This window comes from Varroa jacobsoni, unplaced genomic scaffold (assembly GCF_002532875.2).
Source record: "Varroa jacobsoni isolate VJ856 unplaced genomic scaffold, vjacob_1.0 scaffold_1123, whole genome shotgun sequence".
Classification (NCBI taxonomy): Eukaryota; Metazoa; Arthropoda; class Arachnida; order Mesostigmata; family Varroidae; genus Varroa; species Varroa jacobsoni.
In genome coordinates this window covers 1-17,782 of record NW_019214025.1, presented here as the reverse complement: position 1 = coordinate 17,782, position 17,782 = coordinate 1, and the positions used below count along the sequence as shown (strand labels likewise).

Genomic DNA, 17,782 nt, shown 5'->3' with positions numbered 1-17,782 from the left:
ATTGTTGTTCTTGCTGACCCGTCACCGTATCCCTATATATGAAAGTGCACGTGTGCGTGGCTGTCTCTGTGTGCGTGTGTAGGTATAGCGTTGTTTTTGGCATTGTTGGCTTTGTTGTCGTTGTCACTATCGTCGTCCTCGTTCTTGCCATCGCTAACGTTGCTGTTATTGTTGTTGTTGTTGCTGCTCTATTGCGCTTTGTTTGGCCATTTTGTAGACTGCCCAAGTTGAGCTTGAAAATCTCCTCAAAGAAAAGAAAAAAGAAGGGCAGTGAATCCGACAGCGGAGACGATGCCCCGCGGGATAAAGTGCCAGCGCCGGAAGACGAAGATGATTCGAACAAACGTCGCTCGGGGCGGAACGCCAATCGGCGAAAGAAGTACGTCGAGAATGATTTGGACCTCGACGACGAAGAATTCCTCATGCCGGTATAAATTTTTTTCTTCTTCTTTACTTATGCTGACAAATGTTTTAGATAGTACGCAGACACTAGCGGCATAATCGTCTTTGTTGACATTTCGTGATGCATTCCGTAAATCTAAATTTTCATCTTCAATTGCAAATTTTAAATTTACAGAAATTAAATAGCAGATTTCAAAGTATTAGAGGTGCTACGAGGTTTGATCTAATGATATTTGGTTCACTACTGTAAATCATACCATGGTTTTTTTTTGTTAAGAGTACTAATATCGGATATGACCTATATCTATTTCTATTACCTTGCATTGAACAATTTTCTAGACAGTTTATGCTGACTGATTAATGTGTCTCCTTTAAAATATAAATAACTATCTATGGATAATGCGTTAACATGTGTCCGTCCGTACGATAACACTATATTTATATGTTTTTGTATGTAGATTAAGGAAACGAAGGTCGAAAGCAACGTGGAAACGGTTGTCCAAACTGTTGTTGAGGATCAAATGGTGGTCGATAAGGTTCTTGCGTCACGCATGAGCACCAGAAAGGTGCCAAAGAATCTTGAAGGCGATAAGCCGAGCCAGGAAGAAAGGGAGAAACAAAAGGAACTAGATTTTGAAACGATCGAAGTTGAAGAGTTCTTTGTAAAATACAAGCTTCAAAGCTATATACACTGCGACTGGAAGACTGCCGAAGAACTCGAACTGGGTGACAAGCGTGTCGCTGCCAAGATTCGCCGTTTCCGGCAGAAAAAGGACGCTAGTTCAAACGTTATGGACTTCCTCGAAGACGAAGCGTTCAATCCAGACTATTGCGAGGTTGACCGTATCCTTGACGTAGCGGAACATTGGGTTCATAAAGATCAACTGAAAAAGGTTTGTTGGTTCGTTCGCCTAAATTTAAACTAATGCAGAGCCATTCGGTTAGCATTCGAAATTGTCATTCTTTATGTACAATGCTATTTGAATGTACAATTCTGTTTAAATGAAGCCCCTCAATGTCCATAATTCAGACTCTAAATCGAATATTCTAAAAAGAATAATCATACAGTCAACTGATACTGCACGATATATCTGCAGCCTAGATATATACAACCGGAAGTATTGGGAAGTAATAACTAAACTTCTCGAATTATCAAATGTTTCCAAATTGCAGAAAGACGACAAATCAGAAGAGCTCTCTCCAGCAGGGCAAAAGACCGAGAACCCTGAAAAAAACAGCCAAGGAACGACTTCTCCTAAGAAAGATTCTGACACCACTGCTGTTAAAACTGAGGTCAAACAAGAGAAAGTTGAAAAAATTGAGGTCGGGAGAGTTGCAGGCGAAAAGCTTGGCGAACCTGAGAAGGTCGACGCAGAAAAGACTGATGGGGAACGCGTTGAAAATAACGAAAAGGCTGATATTATGAAATCCGAGACTGAGAAGAGTGACATCGAAAAAGCTAACACCAATAAACCAATTGTCAATGAAAAAGAAGATAACAAAAAGGCTACAGAAGGAAAATTAGCTGAGGTGACAGAGAAGCCAGAAGGTGAGCAGGTTAAGGGTGAAAAGGCTGGCGTGAGCACGACTGATAGTGATAGAGTTTCCTCAGGAACTGAAAAGATAGAGCTAGATAAGCAGGTAGAAATGGCCGAGACAACGACGCTCGACAAGGACAAGGATGAAACCGATACCGAGGAGGAAGACGAAGCTAAGCTATCGAAGGACAAGAAAGAGGGTAGTGAAAGCCCCGAAGAGGGCAAGAGCGAATCGCCAATCGAAGGCTCGGATAACAGTGAAAGTAAAAGCAAGATTGATGAAGACGCCGATAAAGATAACAACAGCAGAAATGATGAAACCATCAGTCGAGATATAACCATGATTGATGCTCAGTCAAAAGACCCTGACAAGAGTGAATGTAACAAAGAGAGGGTGGATGATAGCAAACCAACATCAGTTGAAAGTTCAGAGCAAGGTAGTAGAGACGATCAGATCAGGAAAAACGCGTCACCGTCTAAAAATGCAACGTCCTTCGATGAATCTCTGAAAGAAACGTCTAAAAAGGGACAAGAAGCTGTGTCGACTGAAAACTCTAAAGACAGCTCTGATACGACAAAAGCGCCCATCACAAAAGAAGGCGATGACACTGTTAAGGATTTCAAAATTGACGAAGCCGCGAAAGAAAGACAAGCAAAAGAGCCAGACGATAAGGCTAACATGAAGCTGGTTAAATACTATTTGGTTAAATGGCGTGGCCTGCCATATGAGGAGGCAACATGGGAAGTCGAGGACGATGTGCCAGACCTCACCAAAGTCGAGCACTTCTGGAAATTCCGTAACCCTCCACCCAAAGAGCAGTGGAAGTGCAAAAAACGCCCAAAGCCAAACGAATGGCGTCAAATTGACGTATCACCTGTTTACCGTAATGGACAGACGCTCCGCGAATACCAACTTGAGGGAATTTCTTGGTTGACTTTTTGTTGGTATAATCAACAGAATTGTATTCTCGCTGACGAAATGGGATTGGGGAAAACCATCCAGTCGTTGGCATATGTGAACGAAATCGTAAAATACGGTATTCGCGGTCCGTTTATGATTATCGCGCCACTTTCCACGATTGGAAATTGGCAACGCGAATTCGAGGGTTGGACCGACCTCAATGTGATCACTTACCATGGCTCCAGCGCATCTCGGTGAGTTCTATTTTTTTCATTTTCTGTACATTATTTAAATCTGCTTTGGTAATAAACCACTACCGTGTAATATGCACCATTTTATCCACATATAACTGGTATATATATAGTTTTCTGTTATCCTTCTAATATGCTTACTGATTCATAGGAAAAACTTGTGAAGCTATACTTAGTGAATTAATATGTTCTTATTTTACAATAATACTTTAAATGTGTTTAACAGGAATATGATTCAAGAATATGAAATGTACTATAAGGATGAGGAGGGCAAGCGAATTCTGGACGTCCAGAAGTTTCAGGTGCTTATCACCACGTTCGAGGTGATTCTATCAGACAACCAGGAACTATCAACTCTCTCATGGAAAGCGTGTGTTATTGATGAGGCACACAGATTGAAAAATCGCAATTGTAAACTGATCGAAGGTCTCCGTGTGCTGAAGTTCGATCACATCGTGCTTCTTTCCGGAACGCCCCTTCAGAACTCAGTTGAAGAGTTGTACTCTTTGCTCAACTTCCTTGAACCAGATCGATTTCATAGCCCTGAGGAATTTCTTCGGGATTTCGGAGATTTGAAAACCGAAGCTCAGGTAGATAAGCTGAAAGCGGTGCTCAAACCCATGATGCTTCGGCGACTGAAAGAAGACGTCGAAAAGTCACTCGCGCCTAAGGAGGAGACGATCATTGAGGTCGAGTTGACCAACGTTCAAAAGAAGTACTATCGTGCCATCCTGGAGAAAAACTTTAGTTTCCTATATAAAGGTACCCAGAGCGTGCCATCACTTATGAACACGATGATGGAACTACGAAAATGCTGCATACATCCATACCTCATTGCAGGTGCCGAAGAACAAATCCTCGCCGAGGCGAGGCAGAGTGGGGCGCCTGACTATGCTGTACAGGCCCTTATACAAGCTTCGGGTAAGTTAGTGCTTTGCGATAAATTACTGCCTCGACTCAAAGAAGGCGGCCACCGTGTGTTGATCTTTTCCCAAATGGTGCGCTGTCTAGATATACTTGAGGACTACCTCATCAACCGTAAGTACCCTTACGAGCGGTTGGACGGGCGAGTGCGTGGCAACCTTCGCCAAGCGGCCATCGACCGCTTTTGCAAGCCCGATTCAGATCGATTTGTATTCCTCCTGTGCACGCGTGCCGGAGGACTCGGTATTAATTTGACTGCGGCCGATACCTGTATAATATTCGACTCTGATTGGAACCCACAGAACGACTTACAAGCGCAGGCCCGGTGCCATCGAATCGGCCAGCGTAAAATGGTGAAGATCTATCGTCTAATTTGCCGCAACACATACGAGAGAGAGATGTTTGACAAAGCGGGCCTGAAACTTGGTCTGGACAAAGCGGTCTTGCAGAGTATTCAGAAGGAGGGTGGCGGAGGTGGCGGCGGGCAAATGTCTAAACAAGAAATCGAGGAGTTGCTCAAGAAAGGTGCCTACGGAGCTATTATGGACGATGACAATGCCGGTGATAAGTTTTGCGAGGAGGATATTGATCAAATCCTTTCCCGGCGCGCCACGACTATTACTATCGAGTCGGAAGGCAAAGGAAGCACCTTCTCCAAAGCTTCATTCGCTGTCAGTAGCAGTCGCGAGGATATCGACGTCGACGATCCTAACTTCTGGGAGAAATGGGCAAAAAAGGCTAACCTTGACGTGGAAACACTCAACAAGGGTGAGCAGGAAATGCTTATCCTGCAAGAGCCTCGAAGGAGAACTCAGGTCAAGCGTTTCGGGGCAAACGAACCTGTTACCGGAGAGCTTGGCGATATGGACTCTGACGAGGACGGTGACACCGGTGGGAGAAACCGTAAGGGCGGTAGAGGCAAGCGTGGCCATGCAGGCGACGCCGAAGACGACGAGTTCCTTGTCGAGATCTCCCCTGGTAACTGGACCCGGTCGGAGTGCTCGAACGTCGAAAAGGGCATGCTTACTTTTGGCTGGCAGCGATGGAATGAATGTATCGCGTATAGCGCTTGGCGCCGACCAGTCAATCCAACACAGGTGGAGCATATGGCACGTGTTATCCTACTGTTTTGTCTGCAATGCTATAAAGGCGATGACAAGATTAAAGCATTCATCTGGGACCTCATTGAACCACCTAATGTAAATCCGCCCGCTCCGGGTGGTGAGTCCAAGCGAGGCCGACCCGCGTCGAGACGAATGAGGAACCACTCAGGTCTCTCGGGGCCTGTGCCCCGGGGCAAAAAGGCTAAGAGAGGTCTTAATGGGCTCGACGCAGAGGACTCGAAGGACGCGGACGAGGAAAGCGATAGACTGCGCGAGTGGGCTCGTACCGAAGAGTTCGACACCGAGATCCTCTTGAGCGATGAAGTCTATCGCAAACACCTCCACCGGCATGCCAACAAAGTATTGCTACGCATCCGTATGCTGTACTACCTCCAGCATCACATCTTGGGTGAGACCCTGTCGCAACGTGTATTAACAGCCAGCGAAGAAAACCCACTGAAGAGCGAAGAGATTGATACGATCATGCCGACGCCTCCGAATCCGGACGGTGATCCACCAGCTCCCTGGTGGACAGAAGTGTGCGATAAGCATTTACTAGTCGGCGTATTCAAGCACGGCTACGAGCGATACGCCCAAGTGCGACAGGACCCCGAGCTCATATTTCATAAGATATGCGCCGATTCGGGAACTGAGCGTAACAATAACATAAAGGCAGGCGTAGATGAGATCGAAGAGGACACCCAGGAAGGCTCTAATAGTCAGGAAGGTTCAGAAGACCTTAAGGATAAGAAAGATGCTAAAGAGGACAAGAACAAGAAAGAGGCCAATGAAGATAAAGGAAATAAGAAGGAGGCCAATGAAACAAATGAGGATAACCCCAAAGAAAAGGCTAGTGAAGGTAACGGAGAAAAAGATAAGGAGACTAACGGGGATAAGGAGAAGAAAGAAGCTAATGAAGAGAAAGACGAGAAGGAAGCTAACGAAGATAAGGACAATAATGAGGCAAAGAAAAATGGCGATAAGAAGAAGGCTGATGAAGATAAAGAGAAAGATGAGACCGAAGATAAGGACAAAGCTCAAACAAAAGAGGATAAAAACGAGGTTGAGATCAATGACGAAGAGGAGAAAGATAAAGATAAGCTGCAGGAGGATAAACAAGACATATGTCAGACCGCAGAAGATGCAGAGAAAACTGAAAAAGGGAAAGACAGATTAAATAATGAAGAGGAGGACGTTGAAAAGTCAAGCGAAGATACAATCGAAGGTGAGACAGCGAATGAGCACATTAAAAAGAAGGGCGATGGTGAGAAAGACACTAATGAAGGCAAAGAAGCTGATAAGGAAACAAAGAAGAAAAATGGAGAGGAAGATAAAGATGATGGCAACGATAAGGATAATAAAGACGTCGACAAAGAAGACGTAGAGATGAAGGAGGCTAAGAAAGAACCGGAAGAAGAGAATAACGATGTGGTCAAAGAAGAGAAAAAAGAGCCAGAAGAAGTCAAGCAAGAAAAGATGGAGCACGAAGATGCTAAGATTGAAGATAAGACCGAAAAACCCGAAGAGATCAAGAAAGTTAAGCCTGAACCCAAGGGCAAAAAGGGTAAAGAGAAGAAGGGCAAGAAGCGTAAAATTGAAGAGGATGATCTCAGTATAGCCAAGAACGATGAACAGAAATCCAAGGGCGCTGAAGATGCTGACTTGTCTAACCCAACAAAGGAGGTAAGTTTATTAATTCAAACTAAAAATTTAATTGCAACTAGGAATAAGTACTGAGATTATATACTATACTTGTGTATTCATTAATAGTGGCAATAATCACTAAAACTGTAAGATACCATGTTCTGCCTCGTAGTCTTATTAAATACAAAATTAAGCGGACTTTTCTTATTCTATATTCAGTCCGATAGCATTGATACGACGAAACAAGATGCAGACGCTGAGAAGAAGGATGACAGCAAAGAGGAGCCGTTAAGAGAGGTCTCGAAATCGATGCCAGGCACAAACGAGCTGAATCAGCGGGTGCGGCGACTCGTGACGGCTTACCAGCGCGAGCATAAACGCAGGGAACTCCTCGAGATGCAGAACACCAACAAAGCGATAGTAAGTTTTCTTTTTGATTTAATGCACTTGCTACAGGCTATGAGAAACTAGTAAAGCGTAAACATGAATATTAGGAAAATAGTTGAGCATCTTCTCTTCTAAAAATACCATCGTTTTATTTTTCTTTAACTGTATGACAATTTACAGCGAGAGAGTCGGCGTTCGGATAGGTTCGATTCGAACCGAGTAGCCGCGGCTGCCGCGTCCGCCGCAGCCGGAACAACGAACCAACAACCTGCTGGCTCCACTCCCATAAACACAACAGCCATTACGGGGGCCCCCGGTGGGGCAGGTAGTGGGTTGCTGGGCAGGCCCATGCTCACCTCGAAGCAGAGTCTGTTTACCGGCGCCCTGTATGCGGCTGCGACGGGTCAGGCGCCGAGGTGGTCGCGAAGGGAAGAATCGGAGTTCATCCGCACACTATCGGTATATGGGGTCGATTACGATCCTGAGAAAGAAGAGTTCCGCTGGGAGGCCTTCAGAAGGGTCGCCGGCATCGGCAAGCTTGACAAGAAAAGCGATATTCAACTCACGCTTTTCTACATGGTGTGTACACACATAAGCGCTTTCACCTCTATAAGCATTTTTTTAATGTAATAATTGTTCTACATTTTGTATTACACGATACTTACAGTCAGTATCTAACTTGATTTAGTTTCTTTAGTTGCCTATAAATATGTGGAAACATATACGAGTCTTCGCTATAGTTTTAACATAATGCAATGTAGATATGAGCTTAGCAAAATAAATAGTTACGTGTATTATACGCACCAGTCAATGGTATGTTACATTGTCGATTCCTCAATGGTTCATTTTTCGCTTATGTTCAGGCATTCATGTGTATGCTCAAGCGTTGTATGGCGCCTCGCTTAAAGACAACTGCCGAAGAGGAGCAAGCAGCTACCGTGCATCAAGTCGAAACGTTGTCTGAACAGCGGGCGTTCAACATTTTCCACCGTGTGGAATTTCTGCGCAAAATTCGTGAGAAACTTACTCCAACTCCATCGAGCATCTCGGCTCTCAAGGAGCGGCTACGTTCGAAGTGCAAACCCGACCCCGAACTTCCAGAATGGTGGGTGTGCGGGCGTCACGACGCCGAATTGATCGTGATTGCCAAGCGCTACGGGCTCGCCCACCTTGACTACGCGATGATGTGTGATACCACCGTTAGTTATCTCAACACTCTCAAAGAGCACCTCAAAAGCGCCGCTTTGCTAAATAAGAGTAGTCACAACAGGCACCAGGTGAGGGAGATCAAAGACGTAAAGGACACTTCGACGCGCGATCAGCAACGTGACGTTAAGAAAGACAATGCACCGGAGACTATTGAAAAAGCAAAAACTGACAAAGCCGAAAAAGCTGAAAAAGATAAGGACAACACCAAGAACGATAAAGTAGAGCTCATGGACACAAGTGAGTCACCAGAAATAAGCAGAGATAACAACAAAACCAACAAAACCAGTGTGGAGAAGACTGAAAAGGGAGCTCATGCATTTGAAGCAGATGAGAGAGACGAAAAACAGCCCGGTGAAATGGAGGTCGATCAAGACGATATCAAGGGCCAAGGTGAAACAGACAAGCTCACCGCAAATGGCGAACAACAGACTCGAGCCCAGAGAGAGGAGTCGCCAAAATCTGACAGCACCGAGCCCTTGGATGAATCGGTATGTGACACATTCCTTGATCAGTGGTATGTCGCCGATGTTTCCTACATTTTATTTAATTTGCTCGGGAAAGTCAATAAAATCAATTCATTTATTGCCATATTGAACATACATTTTGCGAGAGTTTAAATGTTTTAAACATTTTTAAAGATTAAGGTTTAGACATCGCCGATACTAAAATTGAAATACTAACCTAGAAATAAAAAAAAAATATTATTCATACCAAATTTACAATTATTCAACTTGTTGCCATAAAGTTGCCACTATAAAGAAGCCTAGCCGTTAACGATGCATTGTAAAAAATTTAGGAGGAGAAAGAACGCGCCGCTTCATTGGAGTCCGGAAAGGCTAATAACTCCAAGTCTGACGGCGACGTTGAAATGGCAGAGGAACTCGAAAAGGAAACGAACAATGCCAGGGATAACCGCGCATCAAAATCGCCTGAGATTGGACTTGATGACCAAGAAGAAATGGAAGTTGACTCAGAACCAACAGAGAAAAAGACTGACAAAGTAGAGAAGGCTGACAAATCTGACAAGGCTGGAAAGATTGACGGGACTGAGGAGACTGACAAGGCCGAGAAGCTTAAAAAGGTCGGGATGGCTGATAAAAGCAAAAAGGCGGATAAAGCCCACAAAACTGACAAAACTGATAAGACCGGTAAGATCGAAAATGATAAAGTGAGCGAAGACATCAAACAGAAGAAGCCAATTAAAGAGGAAAAACTTGATAATGATAAGATGGAGGCAGGTGCTGAAACAGACGCTATTGGGAAGGCCAAGGAGTCTATCGTCAAGAAAGAAAAAGAGAAGAAAAAAGAGGATGAGAACAAATCCACCGCGATCGTAACAGCTTCGAACGGTACTCCTGAACTCGAACCCGAGCCTGAAACTTCCAGTATCCTCACACCTCAGGAAATCGCAGCCATCGATGCGCTCGACGCACAAGGCGTTGCCAAACTCGTGGCGAAGCAGCCCTCACTTTGGCCCAATGATAAGTTGATGCGCAAACGGCTTGAGTTTGTTGTATATGCAGCCGAGCAAGGACAATGGCCAGAACAAGTGACAGGCATTCTACTTGTCGATCCAGATCGACTTGAAGAAGAGCAACGCCACCAACAAGCTGCTCAACAGCAGGCCGCCCAACAGGCCGTACAACAACAGGCTGTTCAACAAGTCACTGGCCAGCAAGCCGTCACCCAGCAACAAGTGCAGCAACAACAACAACAATCACAGCAACAACAAATGGCAACAGCTGCACAGCAACAATTCCAACAACAACAGGCCACCGCGCAACAGCAGTTACAACAACAGAACACAACGCTGTCAGGAACGCGCTCTCAACAACAGGTCGCAGTTGTGGGGGCACCACAAGCGGTGCAACAACAGCAGCAACAGGTTACTGCGCAGCAGCTGCAGCAACAACAACAACAACAGCAAGCGCAACAGGTTCAACAGACACAACAGGCCGCTGTGGCGCAGCAGCAGACGGCAGCACAGCAACAAGCACAACAACAGGCAGCAGCACAACAGCAGCAGATAGCAGCACAGCAGCAAGCACAACAACAGGCCGCTGCGGCGCAACAACAAGTGGCAGCAGCAACAGCAGCACAGCAACAAGTGCAACAACAAGCTCAACAGCAGCAATCGACGTCCAGCCACCAGCTGCCCCGGCTTGACGGTCAGATACTGGGTGCACTGGCGGGTGGACTCAACATGAAAAGCCTGGATCTGATGGGCTTAAACGCCACCGGTGGCCTAAGTGCCGCCAATCTAGCTGCTCTTAGTGCCGCAATGAACCTTCTAACAAATCCCGTCCCTAAGCCGGGAAGGAGAGGCAGGAGCAGCAGGCAGGAAAACAAGGATAATGATGATCGTTCCGCGCAGCTTCGCGCTATGCTTTCCGCCACATTTGCGCAACAAGGCAACCCACTGAAGCAATTCCAACAGATGCTGTCGCTCCAGACCCCTTCTTCCGAGGCACTGGCGATGGAGATGTCGAAAAGCGGCATGTCGTCGTTATCGTCGATGGCCGGATTGTCAAATATGGCTGCGGCTGCAGCAGGCACCAGTGGAGTTACGGCTGCTGGACTTAGCGCGGCTGCTGCCGCTAACACCGCTACTTCCAGCAGCAGTGGCAGCAGTAACAGTACAATTAGCAGTAGAGACAATAAAGATGTCAATCTGAAACAGCAGCAGCAACAACAATCCGCTGTTGAGTCAGCTGTGACTGTAGCAGTGAAATCGGAGAAAAGACCCGCCGATACACCGCCGCCCGCTCATCAGTCTCATCGCGGAGGGCAAGGTGCATCCGACTCGCTCGATCTAAGCGGTCCTTCAAAATCGGGCAAGGCGGTCGAGCAACCCCCACAATTAGCACAGCATCAACGCCCCGCGTCTGTCGAATCGTCGGTGGAGTCCGAGTCGTCTCAGGAGAAGAAGGAGCGTAGCGGCCCAACTTCTGCTTCCGAAGGGACGTCGACAACCATCCTCGACCTGAGTTCCGCGAACCCCGTGAAGGACAAGGCAGATCCGGCAGACAAGCGTAGGCAAGGCTCATTGTCAAAGAAAGGCGGCTTCCGAATTGACGCGTTGGCGCTCAACTTGCAAGCCAAAAAACTCAAACAAAGTGGAACCGGGGGCTCAGGAGATGGCGACAGCGGGCCGCAAGCACCTTCGTCCGGCCAGCACTCATCCGATGAAGGTTTGCTGTCCCAGTCGCACGTTCTCGCCGAGCCCCCGATGTCGCTGCTCGCGCCCAAAGCCCACCAGAAGCATCCGGCCTCGTCCGCTAGTAGTGCGACGAGCAGTCTCGGCAGTCTGGCGTCTAACATAGGCATGACTAGCATGTCCAATATGGCCTCACTCACAAGCAGCACTCCGCCTGTGGCCCACCAAGGCTCCAAAAGCTCGGACAAAGCCGCTCCACAAGCGCCCGATACTGCCTCGCTACAGGGCAAACCAACAGCTGCGCATCAGGGCAGCAAGGGCACAGGGCTTCCTGCTGGCACAGACCTCCTGCTCGCCAAGGTAGCACAAGCCCAGCTCGCTGCAGCGGCCAGCAAAAACAAAGATAGCACCAATCTTCTTAAAGGTAAGTATAGCTACTTATTTACATATGAGATGGGGTATTTGAATTCGGACTGTGTTTTTCAACTTTTTTCTAAGACATTATTTTGAAGAAAAACAGATATTTCCATCATCTTTTTTTTGCATATGCTAAAAGTGTCGTTTCTAACGGTTATGGTTATTCAGTATAATCACAATTCACAGAAGTTATATTTGTAAATGACAATCTGAATTTCTCACTACTCATTTTCAATTCAGTCAAATATTTTTCCCTTTTTGCAAATATTTTTTTTATCAGCAACCCTGCTTTAAGCTGTATTAATAAGTGTAAAGTCCTTAAACTAACGTCTAAATACGCTTCATAAAATATTACATTAAGATTAAATTTTGAACTGATAACAGGCTAAAACCTGTAATACGAAAGGTGCAAAAAGTCGCAGAAAGTATTAAGAAGACTAACCATTGGAGCTTTTCAAAGTTCCCTAATTGGCAATTGATATTCTATTTTTCAAAATCACCACATGAAATATGCAGATCTATCAAAAACAGCTTTTCGGGTATATTTGGTGAATTTTCGGAGTTATAATTTTGGCGGGGTAACGTCTGACCTTCGTTAAAATTTCAAAAACGACGCATTATTTTTCGTTATGGTAGATTAGCTATTTTACTATAGAAAAGACTGGCTTTATCCACTGCGGCAGACAGCCGGCCAAAATCTATCCGATTTCAAATTCTCCACCCTAGATATATTAATAGATCGCTGATTCTAAATGTTCTATCTTTTTTACGTTGACGAAAAGGATGGTGCTGATTGTCACGATGATGCTTAATGTAATTATACTTAAGGTTATTTTACGCCTTCTGGTACAGTGATGTTTCTTAGTACAAGGTTATGAACTTGGCTAAAAAAGTATAAAACCTCTGTCACAAGGTCCCTCTGCATTATATCCATCTGCTCCTTATGTGCCGTATATAACAATCAACCTGAGATAACTTACATAATTCATCTAATACCACCCACAGGCGTAGGCTCCTCAAAAAATCCGAGTTTGTCACTTTCAACGCTGCTGAGTCAGATGCTACCCACATCTCTTGCGTCAGCGATGGCCAGTGGGTCCAACTCCGCTGCATCCGCGCTTTTCTCCACTGCTGGAGCGAGTTCCAGCAAGGATTCTTCCAAGGCTAAATTACCAACCTGTACTGACAACCAGTTCAAGAAGATGCTTGAGACCAATCCCGACTTTTTAGCAGCCGCGTTGGGTAGCGCCGGCGGCAACCCCGCCAATACCAAGGCTCTGGCATTTGCCATGGCTGCAGCCATGGCAGGTACTGGGGCAGGAAGCAACCAGTCCATGGATCTTTTTGGAGGTTGGCAACTTTTGATTATCATAAGCTCTGTGCAATGTAGGCAATTTTTTTCGTAACAGCGTATATCAGGGGTATTGAATTCTTGTCCTTCCAACTACTACTATTGCTACGTATGATTGCTATCTATTATATATTCGTATTAGTTATTAATCTATATATCATTAAAGTTTCTTCATTTGTTTTAATCAAAGTGTCTTGTTCCCTGTACACAAATAAAGAAACGAAACCAACCTAGAAACTCAGAGCCTTCAGAAACGTAACAGCGTACGTCTATTTGTTTTTTTTATTTAACATAGAATGTTTCCATTAACATGCATATTTATAATATTGCTATCTGTATCATTTTGTTATTTTAGGTCTGTCAGGGATGGGCGGAAGTATGGGTCAGTTAAGTCAGAAGCCGTCAAGCAGTCTACAGTCGGTCCCGGGCACCAGTTCCAGCCGACCATCTAGCATAGACCCCACGAAATTGGACCCAAGTAAGCTTACCGGTGAAGAGAATGTATCCGTAATTAACAAACTGACCGGAAAGAAGATTACTGGCAGTAAAGCACCCCCACTAAAGCATCTACCCGAATGGCTTGAACGCAACCCAATGTTTGAAGTTGAGCCTAAATGGGGCCAGCTCATCAAGGAGCGTATGAATTTGCACAATACGCCAAAGGTGTCCACTTTGGGCGCTAGTGCCGCTGATTCCCTGGCCAGCCTTGGCTCTATGGCCGCCGCCTCTGCAGCGTCCGCAGCCCAACACCAAGCAATTGGCAAGAACAAGCCACGAAGCAGTTCCAGTTCCGGTCGGCAGAGTTTGAGCTCTCTTGATCCCAAAACAGCAGCACTGCTAGCGAGCCTTCAAAGCGATCCTAAAACAACCGCCACTCTACTGGGCATGGACCCAAAAACAGCTAGTTTGCTTGCGGGACTGCATAAAGACACGAAAGGTGCCAGCTCAAGCACATCTACGACCAACTCAAGCAATCTCCTAGGTCTCGATCCAACCACGGCCAGTTTGGCTAGCGATCCCAAAGGTGCTGCAGCCCTTTTGGCTGCGGCTGGCCTAATGCCAGGCACAAGCAGTATGGCCGGCCTAGCTGGGCTTAATCCAATGACTGGTTTGCCTGATCTTAAATATCTTATGGGCCAAACTGGCGTCAATACGTCATCTTCAGGCAAGACAACAACCTCCACCTCTGTAAGTCATTCTCAGAGTAGCAGGTCGCTCGGTAGTTCTGGTGGTAGTGGAGGTATAGGCGGAGGAAGCAGTAAAAATGCGGCAGCGGCAGCAGCAGCAGCAGCTGCATCTGCAGCGAACCCGATTTTCCTGCCATGGATGGGTCTCGGAAATCCACTATTCCCCTTGTCTGGGCTAGGTACCCCAACCTCCAGCGCGTCATCCATAATGCCCCAGATGTCCCAATTCGACGCTGCTGCCGCCTTGGCTGCAGCGGCCGGTGCCTCACAAGCTATGGCTGCCAGCGACAAAAATAAGAAGTCTGGGTCCTCCAGCTCAGATAAAAGCTCAAAGAAAGGCCCCACCAGCTCGACGTCGTCGTCGACGTCCAGCCTAAACCCAATGTCGTCTTTCCCCTTCCTGTATCCATCAGCTAGCCTGTTGGCTGGCTACCCGCTCGGTATCCCAGGATTCTCGGGTATGCCGGGACTTTCCGGGTTACCCGGGTCGGGTCTTAATCCTAATCTTCTTCCAGGCGCGTCAGGCATGTCTTCTAGCTTCGCGTCGTTAGCCCATCAAAACGTAAATGGACAGATTGACAAGGAGAGGAAGCGACGCTCTGATAGCGTCTCCAAGCGGCAGGTGTCTCCAGCTCGCAGTGTGGGCTCGACGAAGTCGTCGGCGGCGCCCAGTCCCAGCTCGAGCAAGTCGGCCACCCCCGTGCCCCAGCCGCCCTCCAAAGACATGCGTGAGGACCGGGAGGAGGACGAGGAGGGCGACGAACTCAAGGACGGCCCCAACCCAGATGGCGGCAAAGAGAAAGCATAATCCTAGGTGACAACAATAACGATGGAAATTGGACCAGCTTTCGTTAGCCCACCACACTATCGACCCACCGACTGAATGTATTACTACTACTAGTAGCATCATCAACGTCCTGTGGCATTCACGTCGGAAAGTCCTGCGTACATCGTCCCTGGCGTGTACATACATTTCGCGACATGGACATTTTTGCCGCAATGGCAAATAGCAACATCAGCAAGAAAAGCAACAACAACAGGTTCATCTCCAGCAACCTGATGAAACCAATCTACCAGCTGCAACAAGCATCACAACAATAGAAACAACAACAATTAGACATATTTGAAATAGTTTTTCAGAACAAACGCGAGTGCGCTCAAAGCGCGACCCTACACACGGTGTGGTTAGGCTTTTCTCTAAGGGGCTTGGTTTTTTGAATTCTCTTTTTTGTGTTGTATAAATATGTAAATGTAACTTATTGAATAGTTTAGAGAAAGATAAGACAGAAGGGAGCAAGCAAGAAAGAAGCGGGACAGAACGAGATAAGCGAAAACGGGAGAGCAAGACACTGCACGGCAGATGATGATAACAATTATAATAATAAGAAGACTTTGCGTTGAAACGGAATATATATATATATATATACATATACATATATAAATAATAATAATAATAAAGAGCGCGAAAATGGGGATGGACGAGAAAGAAGAAAGCCAGCGAGAAAACGCGTAAAAGAGATATAATGATGCTGATAATAATGAAACGTACAGATATTGCATGATGCGACGTGATGCTAATAATAAGCACAGCGATGATGATCCTGACCATGGGAAAAGTTAATGATAAAATACCGCTGACCCGCAAGTCGACCCGATTCCTTTGCATTACGAAAGCGACAACGCAAAAACTGGTGAGACTGGGTGAGGAGGGACCGGTCATTGAGGTCGAGCTGCCCCGCGGGCCACGGGGGCCGTGTCCGTTCTCTTTCGAGATTAGTAAGCCACTTTTATTTTTTATACAGTACGCGTGCATGTGAGAACGAAGAGGAGACAGGGAGGACAAGAAAGGAAGAAATAAAATGGAGAAGAAAAATCGTGAAGGACAAGGGAGGGAAGCTTTGGATCGCTGACGCAACAGCAATCGCTGCAAGAACGAAACAGGAAAACGGGTCAAAAATTGAGAGATTTATTTGAAAAAAAACAGGTCCAGAGAGAAGCTTAGACAATGTAAGTACGAGAGAAAAATAGGGCTGGGGAAGAGTATTCATATAACAACAGAAACCACAACCAGAATCCATGTAGGTGTCCGCACGTACTGTAAAAGTTGTCGCTGACGTTGGCGTAATGTTACGTTAGGTGAGCGTAAACAATTCAACTTGTGGTGGTAATAGCGAAATTCGTCGTGAAGAACACAATTAAATACAAACTGGACGACAGTAGTAATAAGGGGAAATAGAGGAAACGAAAAAAGGCCGATTTAGACGCGCCTTATTGCCTACATAATAAAACGCCGTGGATTAGTTTCCCACGCGTGCCAACTAAGGCCCCCCACTGCTACTGCTGCTGTTAATCATGAAAAACAATGATGAGGGTATGACTGAGTACGTATGCGACTAGACATGAAGACGCTGAGGGAGTTAGCGCAGCTCTGATTATGGTAGTTTTTCAACGAGGGAAACAAGATGCAGTGAGCAACGGCACTAAGAAAAAGAACCATGAACCTTTGTGAACCAGGAACACAAAAATAACAGCAACAACGACAAGAACACCAGCAACAACCATATGACAACAACAACCACAATACTACTAACAATAATGAAATGCCGATAATAATGATAAAATAATAATTATTATTATAATGAGAGACACCAAACTACAGGGCGACAATGTGACATACTTCGTAGAGATATGTAGAAAAGAGATTTTGGAAGACGGGACGCGAACAGCTGTAACTAGTAGATAACGATGATCAGTCGAAACAAAAAGAAAGAGGGACCGACAGAGAGCGAGAGAGAGAGAGAGAGAGCAAGAGAGAGAAAGAGAGTGCGCGCGAGAGAGAGAGAAAGATAGATAGAGAGAGCGAGAGAGAGAGAGAAAGAGAGAGAGAGAGAGCAAGAGCAACAGCGAGAAAGAGATAATAAAGAGAAAGAGAATATCTTAAAGAAATGACAGACGCGCACATCATGATCAGATACGTGACACGTTAAAGATGTTTTTTTTTCGACTGAAGATGGTCACTTGCACACACAAACATATACACGTTACTTATGTATACCCAAGAGTAACGATGAAAAGCGAAACACACACAGGCACAACACGAGCAACGCCCTACAAATCTGAGCGACGACACAAAGGAAGACAGCAAATTTGACTCAATCATTTGTTACAAATAATTATAATAGTAGCAGTAACAATAATAAGAAGATGACCACTGATGCTGATCATACTAATGGTGACAATATTCGACGAAACAAGCTGAGATAAAACGGCGAATGAGAGAAAAAATTGATTGATTGTCGTCTATATATATA

At 45.7% G+C, this 17,782-nt stretch overlaps 1 protein-coding gene across 5 annotated transcripts in view; it reads left to right on the top strand.

Moving 5' to 3' along the window:
* The window catches only part of LOC111266866 (uncharacterized), a 30,492-nt gene extending 12,732 nt beyond the window's left edge, over positions 1–17,760 (top strand). For all 5 annotated transcript variants that reach the window (XM_022844690.2, XM_022844688.2, XM_022844692.2 and 2 more), the window contains exons 8-17: positions 218–428; positions 861–1,295; positions 1,576–3,095; positions 3,319–6,802; positions 6,983–7,183; positions 7,331–7,729; positions 8,014–8,847; positions 9,156–11,940; positions 12,939–13,283; positions 13,640–17,760. In XM_022844690.2, coding sequence (XP_022700425.1) covers positions 218–428; positions 861–1,295; positions 1,576–3,095; positions 3,319–6,802; positions 6,983–7,183; positions 7,331–7,729; positions 8,014–8,847; positions 9,156–11,940; positions 12,939–13,283; positions 13,640–15,279 — 11,854 coding nt within the window. In that variant the 3' untranslated portion in view covers positions 15,280–17,760. The remainder of the gene's footprint in view (positions 1–217; positions 429–860; positions 1,296–1,575; positions 3,096–3,318; positions 6,803–6,982; positions 7,184–7,330; positions 7,730–8,013; positions 8,848–9,155; positions 11,941–12,938; positions 13,284–13,639) is intronic.
* The last annotated feature ends 22 nt before the right edge of the window (positions 17,761–17,782 follow it).